The following is a 21,018-nucleotide window of genomic DNA, read 5'->3' as shown; positions in this document are numbered from 1 at the left end:
CAGTCCTTAGTATCACTTCCCACCCTCCCCCACCAAAGGAAGTAACATATAGAATCTAACAGTACTCAGAATCCTTCACAAAAATGCTTACTAGAAAGTCTCTTTGGTGTTTTGTGTATGTAGCATTATGCCAAAGTGGCAGTGCCCTGGGTTACCCTGACTTTTCCCAAGGGCTTGTAAGATTTCATACTATACGGTGTCAGCTCTAACTTTGAATCCTTACACATGAGAAGTAGCTCTGAAGGAGAGGACTGCTGCTATGCAATCACCTCATTCTTAGGTGTAGAAATAGCATTTCAGTGGACTGCTAATTTGAACGTTTCTTGGATTTGAAAGTTTGTTTGTTGTTGTTGTTGTTGTTGTTGTTTTTAACAGCAGACATTGCTGATAACTTTGACTCTACCTTTGTTATGGTGGCACAGGCAAACCCAGGTGTTGGAGTAGAGGGAGTTGAGGATGGTGACTGCCAAAAGTGGGACAGATGCTATGACCTACTTAACCTGTTAGCACTGGTATTGAGGGCCGTTGACTCTTATTTTAGGCTTTTAACTCACTTTACTTTTTAAAGGAAGGAAAATGATAAAATTATGCATTAGGGGCATAAAAAAAACTCTTTACTCTTCTACCAGTTCATCTACTTAGTGGACTAGGTTTAAATAAATCATTAAATTCATGCATAAATACATTAAGGTTGAAGTAAGAAATGAAATTGTAAGCATTAATTTTTGTTTGTTTTATTTTTGGTACCAGGGATTGAACCCAGGGGTGTGTAACCAATGAGCACATCCCTACCCTTTCATTCCCCAACAATTTTTTTTTGGGGGGAGGGGCGGTGGGCAGGGTCTAAGTTGCTTAGGGATTTGCTAAGTTACTGAGACTGGCATCAAATTTGTGACGCTCTTGCCTCAGCCTCCCCAGTCACTGGGATTACAGGCATGTACTACCATGCCCAGCTCAACCATTAGTATTTACAAGAAATAACAACTTAAGTACCGTGTTTATCAGAGTTGCTAATAATTTATACATACAACTCTACATCATAGATTTTTTTGCCAGAAATATTTTTATTTGGTTCAGTTGACACCTGAGTTTGGCCAGTCCCAGCAGGAAGTCATGCCTCAGAAAACCAGAGGTAGAAGCCTGAATTTAGAGCTCCCAGAATGAGGAAAGTGAGTTAAGAAGGAAAGCAGAGGACTTGCATAATTAACAAGCTGTGCTTAAGTTATTGTTTTTGGTATTGGGAATTAAACCTGGGGTGCTTCACCACTGAGTGACATTCTCAGCCCTTTTTATTTTTTATTTTGAGAAAGGATCTTGTTAAATTGCTCAGCGCCTCACTAAGTTCTTGAGACAGCCTTGAACTTGTGATCCTCCTGCTTTAGCCTCCCTAGTCTCTGGGACTACAGGCATGTGCCACTGGCTGTCAAGTTACTGTTGAAAGACTGTGAAAATACTCTGTTGCAGTATCCCTAAGATTTTTGTTTTCATTCTTTCATATCCCCAAATTGTACCAAAGGTTCAGGTAAAGGAGAACTGAAATACCACAACATTGAACAGACTTTTACTTTTATCTTTTTATTGGAATTTACTGGGAATTGAACTTAGGGCACTTTACCATTCTGCTTCACCACAGCCCTTTTTAGTTTTTATTTTGAGTCAGGGTTTTACTCAGTTTCTGTGACTGAGCTCAAACTTGAAATCCTTCTGCCTCAATCGCCCCAATTGCTGGGATTACAAGCATGTGCCATTGTGCCTGGCTTAATCAGACTTTTATTATAAATGGTACCCCCTGCCAGGCGCACACCTGTAATCCCAGCCCATCGGGAGGCTGAGGCAGGAGGATCATGAGTTCAAAGCCAGCCTCGGCAATTTAGTGAAGCCCTAAGCAACTCAGTGAGACCCTGTCTCTAAATAAAATATTAAAAAGGGCTGGGGAAGTGGCTGAGTGGTTTAAATGCCCCTGGGTTCAATCCCTAGTACCTAAATAAATAAATAGTGCTGGATATGGACCCTCATCCTTAGCAAAATATAAGCATTGCCTTTAAAAGACCCAGAAAACAAAACATCTTGTGGTTTGAAGTGCTCACCTTTTTTTTTTTTAAGTTTTTTTTTGTTTGCTTTTTATGTTTTTATTTTTTACAAAAGAAAAAATAAAGTTGAGAAGTATTTTAGTGACTTGAGTGAGGCCACCCCACCAACTGGTGCCAGAGTTGAGATTTCATCCCACCCAGCTGGCCCCAGTGCCAAGCTTCTTTTGTACTACCCTGCATCCCCCCTACAGCTCTGCCTTGCACTCATCTCTGTGAGAACTGAGAAAAGAAGGCAAAGTAGCACCTTCTTCCATCTTGGGTGGGAATGTGTGTAAAGCACCATTTTAAATTGGCTTTGTTGTTTTAAAATCTGAACAATGAAATAAGAATTGAAAAAGTTACATTTCATGGCAGTCTGGAACATCTCTGAAGTGACTGCCCATGGGAGGAATAAGTGATAGCCAAAGATGACTTGTATGTGAACTGGGTGCTTGCTTTTATTTGGGGCTTTTTGCCACTGCTGTAAGACTTGCCTGAAATAGACACTGTCAAAATCAGATGTCATGTTTTAGTATTAATAACATTTTCTGGCTGAATGCCTATAATCCCAGTGATTTAGGAAACTTGAGACAGAAGGATCCCAAGTTTGAGCCATCCTGGGCAACTTAGTGAGACCCTATCTTAAAATAAAAATTTAAAAAGGACTGGCTTTGTAAAGTGCCCCTGGGTTTGATCCAGTACCAAAAACAACACTCTCTGATTTCCTTTCTACCCAATATCTAATGAACTTTTACTGTGTTGGTTCCAAATAGCTTCTGAGGGATTGTATTAAATTAGGATCCATGTACAGAAGTTGTTTCCTCAATGGTAAGGTCCTTGCCTTTCAGGAGATCACAACCTATTTAAATATCTTTTTTAGTTATCTGTGGACCTTTATTTTATGTATTTATATGTGGTGCTGAGAATCAAACGCAGTGCCTCACACATGCTAGGCAAGCGCTCTACCACTGAGCCACAACCCCAGCCCTCTGCTAATTTAATGTGATGGAGAAGGTTAAAGGTCATACAGAGATTGTGGGCCAGTGTATGCTCTGTCTTAGCACCAGAGTAGCCCACAGAACCCCCAAAATCCACACTGAAAATACTGCTCTTTGAATTTTATGTTGCTTGGAATAACAGGAGACTATGGATGTCTACTTAGCCACCTTCATATTTCTACTTTATATACTATATAAGAACTTTTCACCCTTTCTGACATATGGATGAGGAAACTGAAAAGAAAAATATATTCTTAAGCAAAGCTTCCTCTCAAGTCAGGAGTAAGTTGAGGTTATATTCTATTATTCTTTGCAAACAGCCATCATGAATGATCAGTAAATCCTAGCCTGGCAAATTTATTTTAAAATCCTCTGATTATGACCTTTATAAATCTGTACCAATTACTTTTAAAAAGTATCAGTTCTTTTTATTACAAGGTGAACCATTTTGCAATGAGACCATGCAAAAGTAAAATTCATATACATGTATTAAAAGATGATTACAACCATAAACTATTTCAGGTTGTTAATGAAATATGATATTCTTTTTTAACTATTTTTTTCCCATCCTCACTGCACCACCCTGTCAATTCTTGACTACCGAATCATCTTTTAACTGTTTTGTAATTAAATCCCTTTGGCTTTTTGTCCCTAATTCTTTAAATACACATTTGGTATTCATCACAGTCAAGTCTTCCCCCCTTTCTCTCCTCTCTCTCTCTCTCTTTTTCTTGGTACTGGGGTTGATTCATGCAGGACCTCACATATGTTGGGTAATCACTTTATCACTACATCCCCAGCCACTCTCCTATCCTTTTAACTTTTGTTTTTTGAGTTTCCACAATCCAACGGTGCCGGGGACTCGAACCTGGGTCTTGAGCTTGAGAGGCAAGCACTCTACGTGATGGGCTATATCGCCAGCACTTAACTTTTGTTTTTGAGACAGGTTTTCACTTAAGTTGCCCCAGGCTGACCTTGTACTTGTACTTTCCTGAGTAACTGGGATACAAGCGTGAGCCACCATGTCTGGCAACCAAATCTTTATTTCTCTATACACCTTCTGAGTGCTATCACATGAAAATTGCTGACATGAAAGCTCAGACTTACACAGCTGAAAGATGCTCTCCCTCCCAGTACTGGAGAATGCATGCTAGGCAAGCATTTGATCTCTGAGCTGCATCTTCAGTTTTTAAAATTTTATTTTGAGACAGGATTTTCCTAAATTGCCCAAAATGACCTTGAATTTGTGATCTTCCTGCTTCAACCTCCGAAGTAGCTGTGATTACAGGCATGTACCACCTCATCCCATGAAAGAGATTTTGCTAGTCCAGTACCAACATTGTATAGATAAGGAAATAGAGTCTTAGATATGTGAAGTAACTTGTCAAAGAGCATACTTGAAGTTGGTGGCAAAGCCTAAATTCAAACCAAACCTAATTTCTAGACCGCTCATCGGCATACATACTTGCTTTCCCAAGTATTTTCTTACTAGAGCAAAAACCTACTCTTTTTTTTTTTTTTTTTTTTTGGGGGGGGGGGGGGGAGATGAGGTACTGGGGATTGAACCCAGGGGCACTTGACCACTGAGCCACATCCCCAACCCTTTTTCTTTGTTTTTTATTTTGAGACAGGGTCTCACTAAGTTGCTTAGGGCCTCACTAAATTGCTGAGGCTGGTTTTGAACTTGTGATCCTCCTGCCTCAGCCTCCTAAGTAGCTGGGAGTACAGGTGTGTGTCACCACGCCCAGCTACAAACCTACTCTTAACATTATTTTCAGCCTTCTGCTTTTCAGTGGAACAAAATTCTTGAGTGCACAACTTCCCACACTTCCAGATCTCTAGTAACTAGTAACTATGTCTAAATCTCTTCTTGCTTTGACAGTTCATTGTAGCCCATTGCCCACAGATTTTTCCATTTGGATGTTCCAATTTCCAGCTCCAATTCCAGACCTAACCTACCACCTTCCTCTTCTAAATTCTTTCAAGTTTATTTCCAATAGTGACAACACCATTTTATTTTCTTTTAGTCTCAGAACCTTAGTGGTGGTAAATGAATCTTTCTTTCCTCTTCTTAACTATCATACTTGCTCTCTAGTATAATCACATTTGCCCAGGTCCTTCATATTTTCTTTATCTAAATCATTTTCCTGCCTCACAATGCCTTTGACTTTCAAGAGTGTTGATGGGTGTTTATAAGACTGATTGCACTATTCAATAAGCATGTAACCTTAAGACAAATTGTGTGAACTGTCATATCCTTAATTTGTCAGTAAAGGAGGATAGTAGTTATTATTATGTGTTATTATGAAGTGTTGTTGTGAAGATTATGTGGATATATATTTTTAGTTGTCTTGAGTATATGCCTAGGAGTAGAATTAGTATAGAATTTTTAGATGAACTGCATGCAGTGAGACAATATGAGAACTAAAATATCTTGTTTAGGGAATTTAGTTTTTCTTTTAATACTAGGGATTGAACCCCAGGAATGCTTTTCACTGAGTAATACCAGGCCCTTTATCATTTTTTATTTTGAGACAGGGTCTCTAATTTGCTGAGGCTGGCCTCAGACTTGAGATCCTCCTGCCTTGGCCTCACCAGTTAATGAGATTATAGGCATGTATCATCATACCTGGCTTATTTGGAAGATTTGGGACTTTCTTTCCCTTCTTTATTGGTTAAGATGTAAATTATTTGCACTGGGCCTCAATGGAGCACTGTGCTCCCTGAAGTACTTGACACATCAGAGAAACCGATGGAAAACAAGAGCCTGCATGGCAGTGGCACATGCCTATAATCCCAGCGCTTGAAAGGTTGAGGCAGGAGGATTCAAGTTCAAAGCCAACTTCAACTTACTGAGGCCCTAAGCAACTTAGCAAGACCCTATCTCAAAATTTTAAAAGGGTAGGGATGTGGCTTAGTGGTTAAGCGCCCCTGGGTTCATTCCCCAGTACTAAAAACAGAAAAGAAAGAAAACAAGAGCTTACAATCGGAAAGGATCACTAACAGTACAATGTCCCATGTAATAAAAGGTACTTGTATTAGATAGGATAACAAAAATAACCCCCCCGCACCTTTGTGATTTTGCTCTGGACAAAACAGTAATTTTCGTTCACTTCCTGTATTAGATGAAACTGTGGGAATCAGAAAAGGAAAACTTTTCCCAAAGGAATTAATTAGGAAAAAGTTAGATTAAGGTGAACACTTACTTCATATATAGCCTATCCTTAATGCTGTAGAGCACAAGCCTTTGGAGATTCAATAAAAAGGTTTTCTTAGCCATTCCCTTTCCCAACCCAAACAGAACTGAGAGGGAGAGCAAGGGGTCTGAAGCTACTTGGGGAATGATTTTTCAGTCTTTAATGTCACTCAGCTCACAAATAGGCTTCAAGTACTTCCTTTAACCTTTACTGAAAGCCTTAGAAATGAAGTAGTTGAGGGAGAAATTAGTGTAACTAAGCATGTGGCATCACTTAGAGGTCACTAATCACTTTTTCTTTTCTTCTTTTTCAGTGAATGAGATAATTGGGAGAGACATGTCCCAAATTTCTGTTTCCCAAGGCTCAGGGGTGAGCAGAGTCACTCCCATCCTGGGTCCTGAGTCCCTGCATTTAGGAAGATCTGATGGGCTCTAACAGTGCTCACTGCAGCCTTGTATCCACCAACTTCTCAGCATGTTTCTTTCTTGGACCTTGAGTTTCCAACTCTTTGGCCTTCAGGACTGGTGCCAGGAGTTGGACTCACCACTGTGGGGAAAAGCAGCATTCCTCCACCTCAGGCCTCAGGTAGATTTTGTAAAAGAACAGGAGCAGTATAGGCTGTTTGAGCCATGGGGAAGAGAGCTTTGCATTTTTTATATTTAAATAGGATACTTTTATATGATGGGTGCTTTGAGTGTGAATGCAGCAGGCTCTCCATTTCAGAGGTGCTGCTTTTGCAGATGACCTTGTTGCATAACTAGGATTGGTAATTTGTACTGCTTTCTGGTCATTTGAAGGGCCCTTTAGTTTTGATGATATTTTTAAAATAGGAACTTTTGATAAAACCTTCCAGAGGCAAACAAAAAAAGAAAAAAAAATTATCCTAAGCCCATACCAACGCCTCAGAAACTTGGCATGTGTCCTGAAGCCTTTCATAGATTCATAGGAAATAAAGCCAAATGTAGCTCATACTCTTTATAAAAGTAAGCTGTTAGATAAAATGAGACCATTCCATCATTGCAGTGTTGGAATATAAAGACATTCCAGAGCATAGTCTTTTTGTAACTTTCTAGGTAATCTTCCTGCAGTCTCTCCATACTGACTCCATGTTGAAACTGCCTTTTTCCCTCAGGACCATGGGTAAGATGACTACTTGTAGGTGACTCTGAAAGGTGAGGTTTTAGCTAAGTAGTTTTCATTTCCTGCCATCCTAAAAACTAGCAGTCTGTAAAAGTGTTCTTCCCGGTTGTTACCTGGCCCTAGAACCTTTTCCAAGTGGGAGCTTCTGCCTTTAATTGTTCTTGTCACCACTGAAGTAACAGTCTCCTGGTGGTTCAGGCAGGTTTGCAGTTCTTTTCTAGAACCCAAGCCAGCTATGTCAGGAGCTGAGCACAACTGACCTATGCATCAGGATGAACACACACAAAAAAATACAGGACTCCATATGGGAAGGCTTTAAGATTCTCACTGGCATAAGTTTATCTCCCATTCTATTAACAGCCTAAAATGATTTGGACCTACCCTGTCCTGTGTAGTTGACCTAAAAACTAGCCTTTTTTCTAAAAGGCTTTTAGACACATCCCAAAAATGAGATGGCATCATAGACCTGATCCTCCACACCAAAGATGCCCTGGTGCTGCTGCTGGTGACACTGGCATCCAAGGCAGGGGCTAGTACAAACTCCAGCCTGCTGTCTACCAAAGGAGGTACCCAAGGTGGGTACCTTTTTCAAACCCTGCTTCATATCCCTCCCTCCAGTGGGGTTCATTGTTTCTGGGCCTTTTTCAAAGCCCTTGAAGTTTTCAGTCTGTTTTTAAATTAGATGATGTACTTTAATTTATTCAGGAAGCAAATTTTTTGAGTGCCTACATGTAAGACAGTGTATTGGACTGATCGAAGACTTGACGCTGTTATTTCAGTGGATTGCAGTCCATAGAAGCCAGGACTCTTCTGAGGCTAAGTCAGGCCTGAGTAAGGAGCTGGCCTGTTGCCTACCACCTATAGGGTAGGAACTGCTGACCCTGATGAGAAAGTATGGTCTCTTTTGTTGCTGTTTAAACATCATGGATTTCTCCCCTAAAACTAGTTAGAGAAACAGTGTCTATCCTTTAGCAGATCACTCTAGCCTCTCTGGGAGCTGGATGTTTTCAAATTTTATTTGAAAGTAAATTTTGTGTCAGCATGTGGATAGTGAGATTTGCTTCAGGGCCTGTGGTTGGAAGTCCATAACTTCCTTTGGAGGGGAAGGGGGTTGGCCTCTCAGGTGAAATTTCAGAGACATGGCCAGACTTGCTGCACCCTCTAGCCCCAGGGATAGCTGCCTCACATGGGGTCTTATAAGACCCTTTGGGGGTTGCTTTGCTGCCCTCAAGAAGAAAAGCCTCTATGATCCAGAGTTGCTATGCACCAAATTTTTGATGCCTTTTAAATACCTTGATGCCTGTAGCATTAGAAATGCTTTCCTATTTAAAATAAAAGTTAAATTTTAAATTAGAGCTTTGTATACTATGTAAGCAGTTTTATATCAGCTTTGTAAGTGCTTTCATGTAAGAGTCAACAATATTTTTTGGCTTTGTAGGTAAAGACTTAAATTTTTGTGTAACATAGTGGTGTTAAAGCACACATCCATTGGACTATGCAAATTAATTTCTAGTGGCAGCACTGAGCAACTGGGCATGTGATAGCATGTCCCCCTTCCCTCTTAAACTTATGCTAGATCTTGGATTGAAGAATGGAACAAGCAGTCTTCTGCTTACTAGAGATGCAGAGAATCATGGCTGAAAACAGCTTATAAAAAGAACAGGTGTCTTCAGATTCACATGTGGTGCTGCTGCCCCAGGTCCAACTCTACCAGGGCCAGCTACTGTCACCAGACCTTTACTTGGCCTGGCAGTGAAGCCCTGTTTGTGATATTCAGAAAAGATATCTTAGTCATCTTTAAGGCCCATATGGGCTCAGATTGAAACCATGTATTTTATAAAATGGATGCTTAGTAAAGAAACTTGTTCTCAGTTATGTTTACAGCATTTGGGATTGTGTTTTCTTGTACAGTTTATATTTTAAAACCTTTTACAGGAGTGCAGTGCTCCTTACACAAATACAAAGGGAAGAAAAGCCAACATTTCAGGCTTCTCCTTAGTTGTAGTGCTGAAATAATAAATGGTGACAGATCAACAGTCTCTTTGAAATTGGTCTTGAGTTTTTCTCCGCCTGAGGCTGGTTGGAACTCTTCACTGAGGCCAAAGTTAAGGGCACTGTGGCTTTTAAAAAGTCCACTTGGTTAGGAACTTTCATTCATTTTACAGAGAAGAGAGTTCCAAATTCCTTTTGAGGCTTTAGTTCTGCACCTTTTAATGGATACAAAGGACGTTCCATGGCATTTGCTGGGTATGGGACCGCTGGCCCTTTCCAAGGTGTTGCAAGAAGTTGACAGTCCCATTTAAAATTTAAGCCTGAGTTTTTGTGTAGGGGTCCTCTGCCCCCTAGCGTTCTCAAGGAATGCTGCAGCACAGTCCGTAATAGCTTGTGGTTTTGCCATCTGATATTTGTGCCTGGCTGGCTATTATCCTTATGTGGAGCCACCCTTGGCAATGTTTTCTCTGAGGTTTAAGTATCCTGAGGTCAGGAGCTGGTTCTCTGTACCTCCCTACCTGCCACAGGAGGAATAGGGGGAGTAGAGCATTGGGATCTCTATTCCAAGGCTCAGATGGACGGACCCTTGATTCTCCTAGGAGTCATACATTGACGGAACCAGGGTTTACATTTTAAAAAGAAAAGCAAGCCTGTAGTGTACCTGTCAGCCCCATGGTAATCTGAGGACTTTAGTCCAAGGCAGAACAGGTAAAGGCTCTCTAGTCTCCAGTTGCCATTCAAGTTGTTCGTCATCCCACCAAGTCCTTATGCCTCCAGCCCTGTATGCCGAGTAGCCATCATCTTTGGGGTGAACACACAGGAATAAGTCAAAGGTGGAGCTGGGCTTGGTCTTCTCCAGGTGCCTTCTGAGAGCTTTGACAAGCCAGAAAGAAGCCACTGGATTGAGGGTACTCTTGTTATCTGAGGATAACAGCTTATTTTCCTGGCTTCCTCATCTACAAACACACCCACTCCTTGGGGGCTTGTAACACAGGGCGAGGTGGGTCACCAACAGGCACCAGAGTGGTGTAGTCATCAGGGGCTAGCTGCAGAAGGAACACAGATTTAGGGCAGGGACCTCCAGGTTCAGCCAGGCCCTAAATTCCTTAAGCCACATAACCTCACCTGGTAGGCCTGGAAGACACTGAGCAGATCCTTCATACCAGCTGTGTATGGGACACCCTGCATGCGCACCAGGGCTCCTGGCTGGGACAACACTGAGGTGGAAGTAGAAGCCAGGGCAGCAGGGGGCGTGGCGAGGTAGCCCACAGTGGTGGGAGAGACTGGAGGGCTAGGGTGGGAAAGACAGGTGTTTGTGCTTAGTTCAGTTATTCCTTCTTCCTAAAACCCCTGCCTGGCCAGGCATGGTGTCACATGCCTATAATCCCAGCAACTTGGGGGGCCGAAGCAGGGAGATTGCAAGTTTGAGGCTAGCCTTAGCAGTATCATCTCCCATCTATTTTACAGATGGCATTAGCCAACCCATACCTTTTATTCCTTTGTCATCTCAGAATAAAGTCCAGACCGTGGGTTATCTGAGCCAGAAAGGGATCACGACCCTTCCCCAAACCAGGACACGTAGGTCTGTGCGGTTCAGCAGCAGCATACCTGGGGTAGTAGGCTGTGTAGTTCATGTAGAGTTGAGTGGCTGGCCCTGGGTAGTAGGCAACAGGGGTAGGGGCAGCAGGCACCCTAGCAGCTGGGAGCAGTGCTGAAGAGGGATACAGAGCTGCCGTCTCCGTGGGCATAAGGGTTGGGGTGGCCTGGAAGGTGGCGTAGGTGGGTGGTGAGAGGCCTAGAGACAAGTAGAGAATGGAGTCCAATACTGCCCTGGGTGGGACAACTACAGAAATTGGGACTTAGAACAGGCTGGCCCTCACATGCCTCTTTCTCCAGCCCATGGGACACTCACAGGGTAGTTTGCAAGGTGGAGGGGACATGCCACTGCGGCCCAGGGTGCCACCCATCAAGACACGGCTCATCTCCTCTGTGGAGCAGGGGACCACCTCCACGTAGCGTTCCTTCATCACCTTCTTGTGGCAGCGCTGAGCAGCAGCTAGGGCCCGCTCTACTGACATCATCTGAATGAAGGCGTCACCAGATGGCCGGCCCTGTACACACCATCTTATAAGCAGTCTGTCTTGTGCAAGAGTGCCTTACCCCTAAAACACTTCTTCCTACCTGTAAACACAAGTGTCCCCCTCCCAGCAGCAGCCTCACCTGCTGGTTGAGTACCATGTGCACCCCGTGGGGCCGGATGTCAGCTGCTGCTTCCCCCAGAAAGCTCAGGATATCTTCAATGGTGGCCGTGTAGGGGAGGCCTCGAAGGCGTACACAGTCCCTCCCAGTCCCAGCTGCCAGTGGGAATGGGATGGGTAGCAGTGGAGCAGTCAGTGTGGGAAGGAGTGGGCTGGATGCATAGCGGTTCAGAACCTGGTAGGAAGGCAAGAAGCTTATCACACCAAATAGGGCAGGGGTACAGAGCAGTAAAGGTGCACCCTGGGGAAGCAGCACATTGTGGGGTGAGGATCCCTGAGTACTCACCTGCTGCACTTCAGCTGCAGTGCTCCTGAAGAGTTCAATATAACGCTTACCCAGCATGCCCTTGTGCCTGCGCAGTGCAGCCTGTGCCAACTCCTCACAAGCAAAGAGGGCAAAGGCATCACCAGTTGGTCTCCCATCAGGGTGGCGCACAAAGAGCAACCCATCAGCTCCCCCAGTCACTGGGCACTCCGGCCCCAGGAAACCTAGCACGTCTGTTGGCCCAGCTGAGAAGGGCAGTCCTCGCAGCCTCAGAATCACTTGGTCTTCCCGTGAAAGGAAACGAGCCACCTCTAATGATGTTCCTGGGTGGAGGGCATGGAAGTCAGCTTGTGATTCACCTGTCTTCATTCTTGTACTTCCAAATATCCATCCATACAGGGGAGCAGAGAGGTAAGTGGTAGTGATATATGGAATACAGGTCAAGAAGCGGGGGAGGTAGGCCCTGCTTGAGGGTACTTACCTCCTGCAATCTTCACAAACTCCTCCCCTGTTGCTTTATATACCTATGGGTACAAGAGAAAGCCCATGGGTCTCCAGCTGGATTCAGCTTTACCCTGCTCCACTCCCAGGCCAAAGCCCCACCTCAATATAACGGATGCCCATATGGTGCTTGTGTCTCTGCAGCGCTAGGTCCCGCTGCTCGCTGTCCACAAAACGGATGAGGGCCTCGCCATTTCTGCGGCCCTGGGCGTTGAGGCAGAGTGCTACACCACCCCTGCAGAGCCAGCACTGTTAGTGCCTCCTGGGTAGGCCTCCCCTCTGGGCCCTCCCATCCTGCCATACCCACCTGGCAATGTTGAGCCCTTTGAAGAAGCGAGCCACATCCTGGTCTGATGACTGCCAGGGCAACCCACGGGCTCGTACCACAGTCTCACTGTCCACCACATCAGCCTTGCTGCTGTGGGGGCAGGGCACAGGGTCAGAGCTGTCCAGTTCCTGTCACCCCCACCCCTACTCCCATACTCACCAAGGCCCTGTCTCATACTTCTGCTTTACCACCTGGGGCTTTGAAAACAATTGACCTGAGAAGAGATGACATGGGGGTCAGCAGAGTATGGTGAAGGGGTTCTCCCCACAAAGCTCTATAAAAAGAGGACAGTTGAGAGAGCTGAGGAATTGACAAAGGGGCTTGTATTCTCTCATAGGAGGTCATAAGTGGGCAAGAGGACTTGGAGGAAGTAATAGGCATTTACCCAACCTTGACAGCAAGTGACAGGATGAGGGAACCTTACCGCTGGGCCCTTCAAGCAGGTGGAGGATGATGGCCACCATTGTCTTTACTTCCCAGACCCCAAAATCGTCCTCTGTGGCATCTGTCTCTAGTCCCAAGTCTATGGGAAGAGAAGTGACAATGAAGAAATCCCAGCACAAGAGACCATGGAGCACCCAGCACTAATCATGTTTGCACCTAGGCCCAAGTCCCCTCCAGACCCATGCAGAAATCTCATTTCTTTTCACCCAGTTCATGTGTACAACTACAGGTTCCCAGCCCAGACACAGATAGACGTGCCCACATCCCAGATGCCTCCCAACAGACACAGAAATAGGTACCCTCAAGGACTCGGCAGATAATGCAGACTTGCCTGTGTTCACAATACCCACCAGCAGCATGCACATGCTCAGATACATAAAAAAGCCTGTAGATGTCCCTCCACCTTAACCCTGTTGGGTCACAGATACCCTGTGCCATGGTGGCCACTGTGAGGTCCCTGGCAGAGCAGGCAGTTGGGTGTTGCAGATGGAACTCTCTGCGGAGGTCGTAGAAGGAGAAGAAAGTGTCGGGGAGCACCAGGTTCTGGGGGCACACGGGAGTGGGGATGAATGAGGAAACTGAGGTGTCTTGCCCACCCCCACGACAACAGGGAACCCTACCACACGTTGTGCCTTAAGTGGCATACCTTCCTCGAGGCTTCAGGGTGCAGAACCTGTCGCAACAGCTGCTGCCCATCAGTGCAGAGCACGTAAGAGCCCCCACCCAGCAGAGCCACATCCCTGTTCACCAGCTGTGAGAACTGGGGATAGGGAGTGAGGAGAGAGATTCAGTTAAGACACAGACTCACAGCTGGGTAGACAGGAATTAGGGCTAGGAGGAGGGAGAGCACAGGTTGCAAAGCTGGTTTAGCCAGATGTTGGGCCCTACCCTGCCCAGGGAGGAGGAGGCCGCGCCTATAGGGCCTGTCCCTGTGGCCCAGACCCTTGCCCAAACCCCTGTCCCTGTCCCAGTCCACTGACACCTCCTCCAGGCCAAATAAGGGCAATCACATAACTCAAGCCCCCATCACACACACTCCTCAAGTCTGGAGTGGGGCCAGAGCAAACACCTGATAGAGTGGGACAAGCAGTGGGAAGGGGAGGAGCAAAGCAGGTTAAACCTGTCCCTGAATAGGCACCACCCTCAGACAGGTGGGGGAGGCCCAGGCCTGCCTGAAGGCCAGAAGGCTCATGGTCAATGGCAGCCCCGCCTCCAGGTCTGACCAACCAGAGGGACAGAGAAACTCCAAGGACAGAGCTCCACACTTGAACACCAGGGGCAGCATGAGCTTTGACCCACACCCTATTGACCAGCTGGCACCAACCTGTTTGCTCACAGAGGAGGTGCACTCGGGAGGCTGCCCAGCCCCTCCCCCAGGCTCCATCCCTGCTAGAGACTGGTATAAGCGCTAATCACAGACTTACAACCCCCCACCCACCTCATGCCCCCTGCCAATTCTGTGACACCTTACAACCTCAGGCTAGCAGAGCAAAGCACCCAGCTTTTCTCTGGCACCCACCTCAGGTGAGGGATAGGCCAGGAATCCTTTTGGAACAGACTCAGATTCAGAATTTTTGTGTTTCCTCATCAAAAACCGAGTTGTTGGAAGTTGAAAGTGTGTGCCTGTACAGGCACTCACACTCTTTTTTATACTCAAGTCAGTCACAGGGTGGGCACAGCAGTAAAAACGAGGAAAAAAGAACAGCAATACCTTCCACTTCAGCCAGGCTCGGGAAGCACTCAGCAGGCAAGTTGCCCCCAGGCAGCCTAAGGACAGCGCCCACGCCTGGCCAGCCGACCCGGACAGGCCTGGGCGAGCAACTTACACCTGGCGGCGTCTGCCCCAGAGGCAGACACCGCCCCTACGCCCCCGCTCCAGCAGCTACCCGGCGGGCGAGCAGAGGACGAGGGCGGCAGAGCCCCGCGACCTATGGCCAAATCGGGGCCCCTCGACCCTTTCGATTCCGGCTGCTGCTCTGGAAGACCTGACCCGGCAGGTTTAGAGGCGTCTCAACCTCGCTCCCCTGCGGGTCGAGGACTCGGGATGGATCCCGTAGCCGCCATCCCCCGCCCCCGCCCGCCAGCAGGAGTGGATGCCTGTATAGGTTGAAAAGCAAGGTCAGGTCCCCGGGAATGGCCGGCAACACACACAATGTTCACGTGGGAGTAGCTCAAAGTTTCGAAGAACAAGACCCTCTCCTACCACCCAGCCAATTGGTCGCCGCGCGCCAGGCCTTGCCTCCTGCCGCTCTCTCACGTAGAAACGTCCCCGCGGCCCGGCTGCTTTGCCAACCTTGCCGGTTCCGGCGCTCACCTGCTGCAGCACCTTGTCCAGTGACTCGGCCTGCGCCAGGCTGTCCGCGCTCAGCCCGCTCGCCTCGCGGCACTGTGGACTCAGTGCAGTTGCCTCGGCTCGAACCAGAGACTTGTGCAGCGTCCCCACCTGAGAGAGGCAAGGGAATCCAATCAGCCGCCGCGCCCCTTGGGCCCTGAAGTTTCCTGGCGCCCCTTGCCACCTCTTTTCCATCCTACCTGACGGTTCCGCGGTTCCACCACTTGCCAGACTAGAAGGATTAAGTCGGTCTCATCAGAGCCCAAGTCTGGTCCGAGCGCACCGGCAGTGGCCCCAAACAGGACGACCAGAGATCCCGACCCGGAACTGGGGTCTGCTGCGGAGTCTACTGCGGGGTCTGGGCCAGGCGACAGGGGCGGGGGTGGCGGCGGCGGCGGCGGAGTCATGGCCGCAGAGGAAGGGGGCGCCAGACCACACACACGCGGACAGACGAGGCGCACGCACTCACCGTCCGACGGCAGACGCGGTTGAGCTTGGGCGGGACACCGTATGTTGGGGGCGGCACCTGCGGCACTTCTGGCGCGGTGGGCGCGCCGAGATCCGCCCGCGGCACCCCGTGGGGCGGGGCGGCTACCGGCCTCCGCCCTCTCCTGGAGAGTTACCTGCAGACCTGGCGGACCACGTGACCGGGGGCGGCCCCAGAAACCTTGGGGGAGGGCCAGAACCCAGCCCAGGACGCAAGAACTCACACTCCAGACCAGGGGGCGCGCTCAGGATCCGGACCCCTACTTCCTGGTCTGATCTTGCCCAACTCCTGAAGCGAACCCATTCTTCCTCCTTTCCCCCTCTCGCTGGAACCTTTCGGACTTCGCAAAAGAACGTGCAAGATCTGAGTCCTTTTCCGGTTCATGACGGTCACGCTGGACTTGTGGAAGTCACCAGGAGGCAATCCAGGGGCTGTGGGGGTCACGACAGCCCGCCTGGGTTTGATGGAAGTCACCAAGGGTCCAAGGGGGCGGTGAGAGTTACCGGGTATCCCTTGGAGGCCTATGGGGGAGATCACCAGAGAATGGAGATGGCGAGGGCGGCAGAGGTCAGGGGTCCTAGAGCTGTGGGCAGTCAACCACAGATCACAGCAAACGATTTGTCCGCATAGATGCGAGGGCCGGTCTTAACGCTGGGGTAGGAGGAATCCTTTTTTCCCCAAACCCCGAGAGCAGCACTTTAGACGAGGCTAAGCCGAATGGTCCAGACCTGGAGCTTCGGTCCTACCTCACGTAGGGGCGCCTGCCTGTTTTCGTCGCTCCGTTGGACGACAGTCGGATTTCCTGGAGATTATGAGTGTGCTAGCGATAGGGGCTAGCGGTGATGTGTACGTGCGCGAGCGGGCTGCGGACTTCATCCCTTCTCCATCCCCCGTCAACAGCCCAATTCCAAATAGTCCCTTTCGTCCCCCGCGGCTTGGTGAATCTACTTTACCACACGTTTTCGGATAGCCCAGTACTTCCCTAAATTCCCATTATGTGATTGAGAAATTTGCAATCCGGCGGGAAGCGCTGCAGTCTGGAAGGGGCAGAGAAGTGGAATTGCCAAACCCGACCCGCGTCCCACGCTGGACCCGCACCTTGCACGTTCAGAAAACTGGGGCCTTGCGTCTGCGCCAGTGAACAAGAGAGCGGAGGACGTGGACACAACCCCAGCGCATGTCCAGGGAAGGGACGCAGCCCAAGGAGAGAGGGGAACCCAGGATGAAGGGGTTGACTTCTACGCCTTGCCACACTGCAGCGTGTCCCCAGTTGGCAGATGAAGAGACTGAGGCTTCTGGGCCGGATGTGACTGGCGCCACAACCCGGCGACCCGGACGGAGTGGAAGGTGGCCCTGGGACGACTAGAACGTTCCCCAAGGACTGCAGTGATGCACAGCAACCCCTCTTATGACCGCCCATCCCGGCGACTGCCCGCGTGTCCCCACTCCCGGAACAGCTAAGCGAATCTTGCGCGCGGGGAGGGGAGAACGTAGCTTCTTTGGCCCCACCCCCAAGTTTGGAATTTCAAATATTTGTTCGTTCCTGGGGTTGAACGGAACCGCGAGGTAGGCCCTTCCTTTCCCGATCCCGGAGCACACCTTTGTCAGGAGTTCCGCCCTCTGGGCTGTGCCCTTCCAACCACCTCCCTTTTACCTGTGCAACCCTACCTTTCCATATCCGTTTCTAAAACTTCCCTGGCGTGCATCTGGTCTTCCCCGCCTCTTGTCTGGCGTCGGCTCTTACTGAGCAGTCCTGGCGTCCCCGCAGGGCTTTCCCTGCTCTGCTTGTCACTGTCTGGCCCCTCCTGTCACCCCCATTCGTTCAACCTCCAAACTCTGAGCTGTTCTCTTTGTCATTGCGAGTTTCACTATGCCCGACTCTCCCGAAAGTCTCCCTCTCTAGGTGACCAGTTGTTTGTGGCATCCCTGGTGGTCTTGAACCCATTCCCACTAGAGAGGCACTCATGTGTGACCAGGTCTCCACTGTGTGGTGAACCTCAGGCCCCAGGATAGCAGCACAGGGCAGCTCCTCCAAACCCCTACGCTCCCACCCAGCTGCTCGCACCCCAAGACTATTCCTGACGCTTGGGCTCTTCTTAAAAAAACAAATTCTTCCAAATAGCATGGGGCCCTTATTTTGTTGAGCTCTCCTTATCTGCATGTGCCTCCTTCTGGATCACCCCATTTTTACTAAGCACTCTGTGCTTCCCTCATGTAACCAACTTATAATGTGATTTATTAATCATTTACTGTCTCCCCCACTCCACCCAACATCCTATCTTCCAGGACATAGACTTTTCTCCCACATACACCATGAAGCCTGGCACTGACTGAATGAATTGTCCTATAGCTTGTTTCTTTTGTCTTAGGATATTCCAGGGCCTTTGCAGTAAAATATCCTGTATGTCTTTACCCTCCTTCCCAGCTCGCTGGTGCTTTTCCTCCCAATTTTTGCCTCTTAAGGTACCTCCCTTCACATCTGGGGTCCATTCTACCATTTGAGATTTCTGAACTTCAAATATCCCCCTTCCCAAACTTCCTTGCTTTCTGCTTCTAGGGTTCATGAATCATGAATGAACAAATGGGAAATAAATACTGAGAGAAGGGTAAGAAAGGTCCCCACCCAGCCCAACCAAGGCCAGAGGTCTTTTCTAAACTGCCCTTTGAGATCTCTTGGCTTGGAGTCCTAAAGGCAGTAGGCCCTCAGGCGCTCCAGCCGCGGGGACTCCTGAGCAATATAGGCTGAGGTTTGTCGCGGCGGGGAGGGTGATAGCTTTCTCCTAAGTAGTGAAAAAGAGTCCTCCCGGGACTCTTCCTGTTCAGAAAAGGTTCCTCTGTGGAACAAGATTTGACGCTGGAGGCCACTGCAAGGATCCACAGTTGTTTGCTCAGACCTGTCCGGGCACTCAGTGGACCAGCGGCTCCCAGCTGTTATTGGTCCTGATCTCCAGGGTCAACAGAGTAACTAGCTTTCTGGGTTCCCCCGAGGTTCCCATCACCGCATCTTTGCAGAATCGCGTCTGAGAAACCACCAGAGGGCGCGCTGACTCTGTAGTCAGAACCCGATGGTGATGATCGAAGGGCAGGAACGTGCACCTGTAGGCATGCAGCACATTAGGGCTGAGGTTAAAATGCAGATGCCCTGGACATCCACTTTCTAGGCCCTTCCGTCTGGCTTAGAATCTTCTAGTAGCTCCTGGCTCCTTGGACATTGGCCGAGTTTTAAAGCTTGTTTTTCAGGTCCTCAATCTTTATTTCACTCTGCCCTAATCTGTACCCTAAACACATTGTGATTCTTTGGATCCATAGGCTGCAGAAGCACTCACGTACAGACATATCCCTTTATTGATCTGGGAAATGACTTATCTCTCAAGGCCCATCTCTAGTGATTCTTCCTCTGGACAGCCTTCCTTGATGCCTAGACCCAGTCAGATGATCTGGTCTGGGCCTCTTGTCTCCAGGATTCTGTGTTGAACCACTGCTTAGATCAGTCTGACCTCTCTACTTCAGGAAGGCTCTGGCAGGAAGGAATAGGGCTGCTGAGGGAGAATCAGTTGGCCTCCAATGATCACCAAACCAGTTTAGAGGCCTTGGTTTGGGTTTGGATGACCCAAGCCCAGCACCCACCTGGTCTATGAAGGGGAATGTGGAACATGGGATGGTGAGAGGAAATGCAGGGTCCAGTAACAGGAGCAGCATAGGCTGTTGTCTGTGTTCTCACACAATACAAATGGCCTGGTTCCTCAGTCTCTGTGTTTATTACACTTACTGGTCTATGCTCAGTGTGTTCTTCTCTTCAAGCACACCCTTCTTCTTTCCCAATCTTTTCCAGAATTCACATCCAACCCTGCTGACCATTCAGTCCTTTATCTCCTCCCCCAGGTCTGACAAGCTCCAGGATCCTGTCCTGGAAAGGGGGAGGGGTGCCGTGGAGGTGTATCACTCATTCCTTCAACATGTATCAAGCATCTGCTGCGTATCAGAAACTGCCAGGTAGTAACTAGTATCCAAGGATATGATAGGAACAAGACAGGCAAAAAGCTTGCTCTTGCAGCCATTGTAGTATTATAGGATCCAGGTGAGGGGTGTTTCAATTCCAGTGATCATTTATGGCTGAGGCCTGAATGTAGAGCTCAGAAGAGTCTCCCAAACTGGGGAATGCAAGGTAGTTTCACTGCATCAAGTGCAGAAGTCCTGAGGAATGGGACTGTATCCTGTTCTAGGCAGCAAGGAAGCCATTAAGGCTAGAAATAAGCCAACTGGGGAGAAGGGAGAGTGCAAGTTGTAGAAACAGGGTCACAGTACCCTACAGGATCCTCATTCACTATGATTGAGAAGCATACCATAGGAGTTTTGTGGGTGGGCTTAGGAGGAGAGTGATGGGACTTGACTTAATTTTTTTAGGGGGAAGGGTACTGAAGATTGAACCCAGGGGCACTTTACCATTGAGTTTCATTCCCAGCCCTTTTTAAACTTTTGAGACAGGGTCTTGCTAAGTTGCTTAGGGCCTCCTTAAGTTACTGAGGTTGGCCTTAAATTTTCCATCTTCATGCCTCAGCCTTCTGAGTAGCTGGGATTACAGGCATTTGTCACTATGCCTTTGCAGTGACTTAATGTTTAATGATGTCAGTCTGGCATGTGGAAAGCAATCCACAAGAATAAGGGCATAAATTGGGACAACAGCGAAGAGACTACTGTGGGGATGAAGGCAATTTGGTTATGGGATGGGTAGAGCTGGCAAGACTTGGTGATTACCCAGGTTGTGGGGTTGAGAAGCAGAATGGCATCCAGAGTCCAGTGTGACCCTAGGATTGCAGACAGGGGGAATGGGTAGATGGTAGGGTCATTGGGTAAAAGTGGGGACCCTCACTTTCTGACCCTTCTCCACAGTGCCAGCAAGGGTCATTGCTGACCAGGCTTTGCCATCCCTCATCCAATAGTCATGGTTCCTAATATCTGAATTGAGATATCAGTGAACTCCTAAGAACAGGGCAACCCTTCCAGGGG

General features: G+C 48.1%; 3 protein-coding genes across 6 annotated transcripts in view; 2 read left to right on the top strand and 1 right to left on the bottom strand.

Moving 5' to 3' along the window:
• Nfatc3 (nuclear factor of activated T cells 3) overlaps positions 1-9,457 on the top strand; it is a 107,155-nt gene extending 97,698 nt beyond the window's left edge. Inside the window, 1 exon segment of the mRNA XM_047527898.1 lies at positions 6,578-9,457. Coding sequence (XP_047383854.1) covers positions 6,578-6,699 — 122 coding nt within the window. The 3' untranslated portion in view covers positions 6,700-9,457.
• On the bottom strand, positions 5,984-16,206 carry Esrp2 (epithelial splicing regulatory protein 2). 3 transcript variants are annotated; one of them, XM_047527899.1, is made up of 15 exons: positions 15,725-16,110; positions 15,507-15,635; positions 13,839-13,952; positions 13,621-13,735; positions 13,173-13,271; positions 12,908-12,962; positions 12,728-12,835; positions 12,523-12,655; positions 12,401-12,443; positions 11,941-12,242; positions 11,617-11,829; positions 11,309-11,507; positions 11,005-11,191; positions 10,522-10,687; positions 5,988-10,442 (listed from the first exon to the last, which is right to left on the bottom strand). In XM_047527899.1, exons 1-15 carry the CDS (start codon positions 15,929-15,931, stop codon positions 10,353-10,355), a joined length of 2,160 nt encoding a protein of 719 aa, XP_047383855.1. In that variant the 5' UTR covers positions 15,932-16,110; the 3' UTR covers positions 5,988-10,352. The 3 variants fall into 3 exon arrangements, with proteins under 3 accessions (XP_047383858.1, XP_047383855.1, XP_047383856.1); XM_047527900.1 differs by having other exon boundaries at positions 5,992-10,442; positions 12,728-12,838; positions 15,725-16,206; XM_047527902.1 differs by lacking the exons at positions 15,507-15,635; positions 15,725-16,110 and having other exon boundaries at positions 5,984-10,442; positions 12,728-12,838; positions 13,621-13,688; positions 13,839-13,938.
• Positions 15,622-21,018, top strand: part of Pla2g15 (phospholipase A2 group XV) — a 21,251-nt gene continuing 15,854 nt past the window's right edge. Inside the window, exon 1 of one of the 2 annotated variants that reach the window (XM_047527914.1) lies at positions 15,622-17,577. The gene's annotated coding sequence lies outside the window, so the exon portion shown is untranslated. The remainder of the gene's footprint in view (positions 17,578-21,018) is intronic. The other variant, XM_047527912.1, reaches the window with a different exon arrangement.

Source organism: Sciurus carolinensis, chromosome 16 (assembly GCF_902686445.1).
Source record: "Sciurus carolinensis chromosome 16, mSciCar1.2, whole genome shotgun sequence".
Taxonomy (NCBI): Eukaryota; Metazoa; Chordata; class Mammalia; order Rodentia; family Sciuridae; genus Sciurus; species Sciurus carolinensis.
The sequence above is the reverse complement of the archived record's forward strand: the minus strand, read 5'-3'. Positions and strand labels throughout refer to the sequence as shown.

Bases quoted from the DNA above. Each gene is read 5' to 3' on its own strand.
- Esrp2 (XM_047527900.1), bottom strand. From the start codon at position 15,931: ATGACTCCGCCGCCGCCGCCGCCACCCCCGCCCCTGTCGCCTGGCCCA. The intron at 13,953-15,506 runs GTGAGCGCCGGA...CCCTATCCCCAG, and splicing joins TGGACAAGGTGCTGCAGCAG to TTCTCACAGCTGGTGAACAG. The intron at 11,830-11,940 runs GTGAGTACTCAG...CCTTCCTACCAG, and splicing joins CTGCAGCTGAAGTGCAGCAG to GTTCTGAACCGCTATGCATC.